Here is a 2,078-nt window from a genome sequence, read left to right as displayed (position 1 = left end):
ACTGTCCGGACAGTCTGAAGCCATTCTATGGGACTGATAACCGCTAATAACATCCATTTAATGGACTGATGACATTCAAACCAGCTGAAAAAACTGAGGCTATTTTTCTCCCAACTACATCACAGAAATCTAAATAATCTTTGTGTCTTATTCTAGAGCATATCCTGGATTGTAACTGTCTCTGGTGTGGGAGAGAGAGTTTTGTTTTTAGTTGCAAAGCGCAGGCTTGCTGAAGTTAAACACACATTTCAAACCAGTGATGACAGGACCGGTGCAGCGATAWGCTGAGAGGAGAGAGGAGAGTGTGTCAGACAGCCACTTTCCTCWTTAACCCTCCACATTCAGTGAAACAAGGAAAAACCTGACCACAGACTSTCAGCTCTGTTTTCCTGGTGTTTTCAGGTGACACTCACTCTCTATGATGTCTCCGAGTCCCTGCGCGTACAGCAGGTCTTTGAGGCGAGCCACCTCCTCTTTCAGCTCGCGGACCAGCCGGTTGTTGGGGTCCTCGTTGATCACGGCGTTACAGCGGATCTGTTTCGCTCGATCGGCGTACCTGAAAGAACCATCGAGTTTACCTCACTGAGCTGCAGGTGACTGTGTGCAGATATGTCTAGACGTCTAAAAATAGAGCATAGCAATTTCTGCTTTATAGTCAAAATTATGCCAGGAAACAATTCAAAACCTGACAAATTCATCTACTGGTCTAGTTTAACCTTTGGTATGAGAAAGTTCATCCTGTTTATTGAGCTCCGAAAGCAGATGTCGTGACATTTTATTTTATTTTTTCCCTCACCGCAGAGTGCTGAGGGTTTCATCGTAGTTAATATCTGCGGGGCTGAGAGCTGCCACCATGGCTGTGCGCGAGTTTCCTCCTGAAACACAGAGAAGAAGGCGCTCCTTTGATCAGACAGAGGTTTTATTCTAATAAAATTAAAAAAATWATAAAATATTCTGTTTGCAAACCTAAGTTCTCCCTCAGAAGCCAGGTCAGAACTGAATCTCTGTAGGGAATAAAACTCTCCACCTTCTTCTTTTTCTTATTCTGTTCACAAAATGAAATAAACTATTTAATTGGTTATTGAAGATTACATGCAAGACTGTATCTCGCTTGCATCTGTGAATTTTGAAATAAATTCCTGCATACATCACTAACCTTATTAGGTGCAGAGTCCTGAGAAATAATAGAAAYACGAAAATGCACATTAGTTGACAGAAATAAAATTTTCTAGCCATTTAAACATATCCAATTTAATCCTACCACTTCAGCTAAAGCAGAAATAACTTTCCCAAGTGTGGTAAGAGATTTGTTGATGTTTGCTCCTTCCTATAAAAAACACACAACAAATCAATTTTTCAATCATCTGGTATGTATTTGCAGGTAGATTCTAAAAGTAAGGTATTTTTTAAAATAAATAAAAAATGAATACAAAATCCCACCTTCAGTCTCGTCCCTTTAGCACCGGTTGAGTCGGCCCTCTCGCTGCCGGCTAAATCAACCAGACTTATCTTGCTGACCTGTCAAAATAAAAGAAACAAAATTCACTTAAATTGTTTTTATAAGAATTTGTCTTTCACCTCAACTATAATAATAACACCTGGATGCACAGATTACACAAGAGAAGAGTATTAATTGCTCTTTTTTTTTAACCAGTACTGAAATATCACATATTTTATGATTGCTGCAAAACTTTCAAATGAGCTGAACCTTTTCTGACGTGTTTTCCGTCTCCATGTCGTGTTTCTTCTGTGTGAAGATGATGTTGAAGACGGCGTGGGAGCGACTGCTGGTCTCGTTCATGTTGGTGGCAGCCACGGTCCTGGTATTGATTCCACATAAGAAACACGTGTGTTCTATTTCAGGGGTTCTTAACCTTTTTGACCTCGGGGCCCAATTTGTTCAACACAAAGTGACACGAGGCCCAGTCACACATTATCATTCAGATCAAAATGATAATTATTCAAAATCTTGGTTTAATTTGTATTGTATTTGCATTATAACTAAATAAAATACACTTACAGTTTAAAAATAAAACTCCTGTCAAATAATCATAAGACATGATTATGACAAACATTTT

General features: G+C 39.1%; 1 protein-coding gene across 2 annotated transcripts in view; it reads right to left on the bottom strand.

Moving 5' to 3' along the window:
- The window catches only part of kif1ab (kinesin family member 1Ab), a gene marked incomplete at its 3' end in the record, with an annotated part of 22,376 nt that overhangs the window by 10,457 nt on the left and 9,841 nt on the right, over nt 1–2,078 (bottom strand). For both annotated transcript variants that reach the window (XM_014031342.1, XM_014031348.1), the window contains 7 exon segments: nt 414–556; nt 797–875; nt 967–1,045; nt 1,157–1,174; nt 1,262–1,327; nt 1,441–1,518; nt 1,709–1,820. In XM_014031342.1, coding sequence (XP_013886796.1) covers nt 414–556; nt 797–875; nt 967–1,045; nt 1,157–1,174; nt 1,262–1,327; nt 1,441–1,518; nt 1,709–1,820 — 575 coding nt within the window.

This window comes from Austrofundulus limnaeus, unplaced genomic scaffold (genome assembly GCF_001266775.1).
Source record: "Austrofundulus limnaeus strain Quisiro unplaced genomic scaffold, Austrofundulus_limnaeus-1.0 Scaffold6, whole genome shotgun sequence".
NCBI lineage: Eukaryota > Metazoa > Chordata > Actinopteri > Cyprinodontiformes > Rivulidae > Austrofundulus > Austrofundulus limnaeus.
The sequence above is the reverse complement of the archived record's forward strand: the minus strand, read 5'-3'. Positions and strand labels throughout refer to the sequence as shown.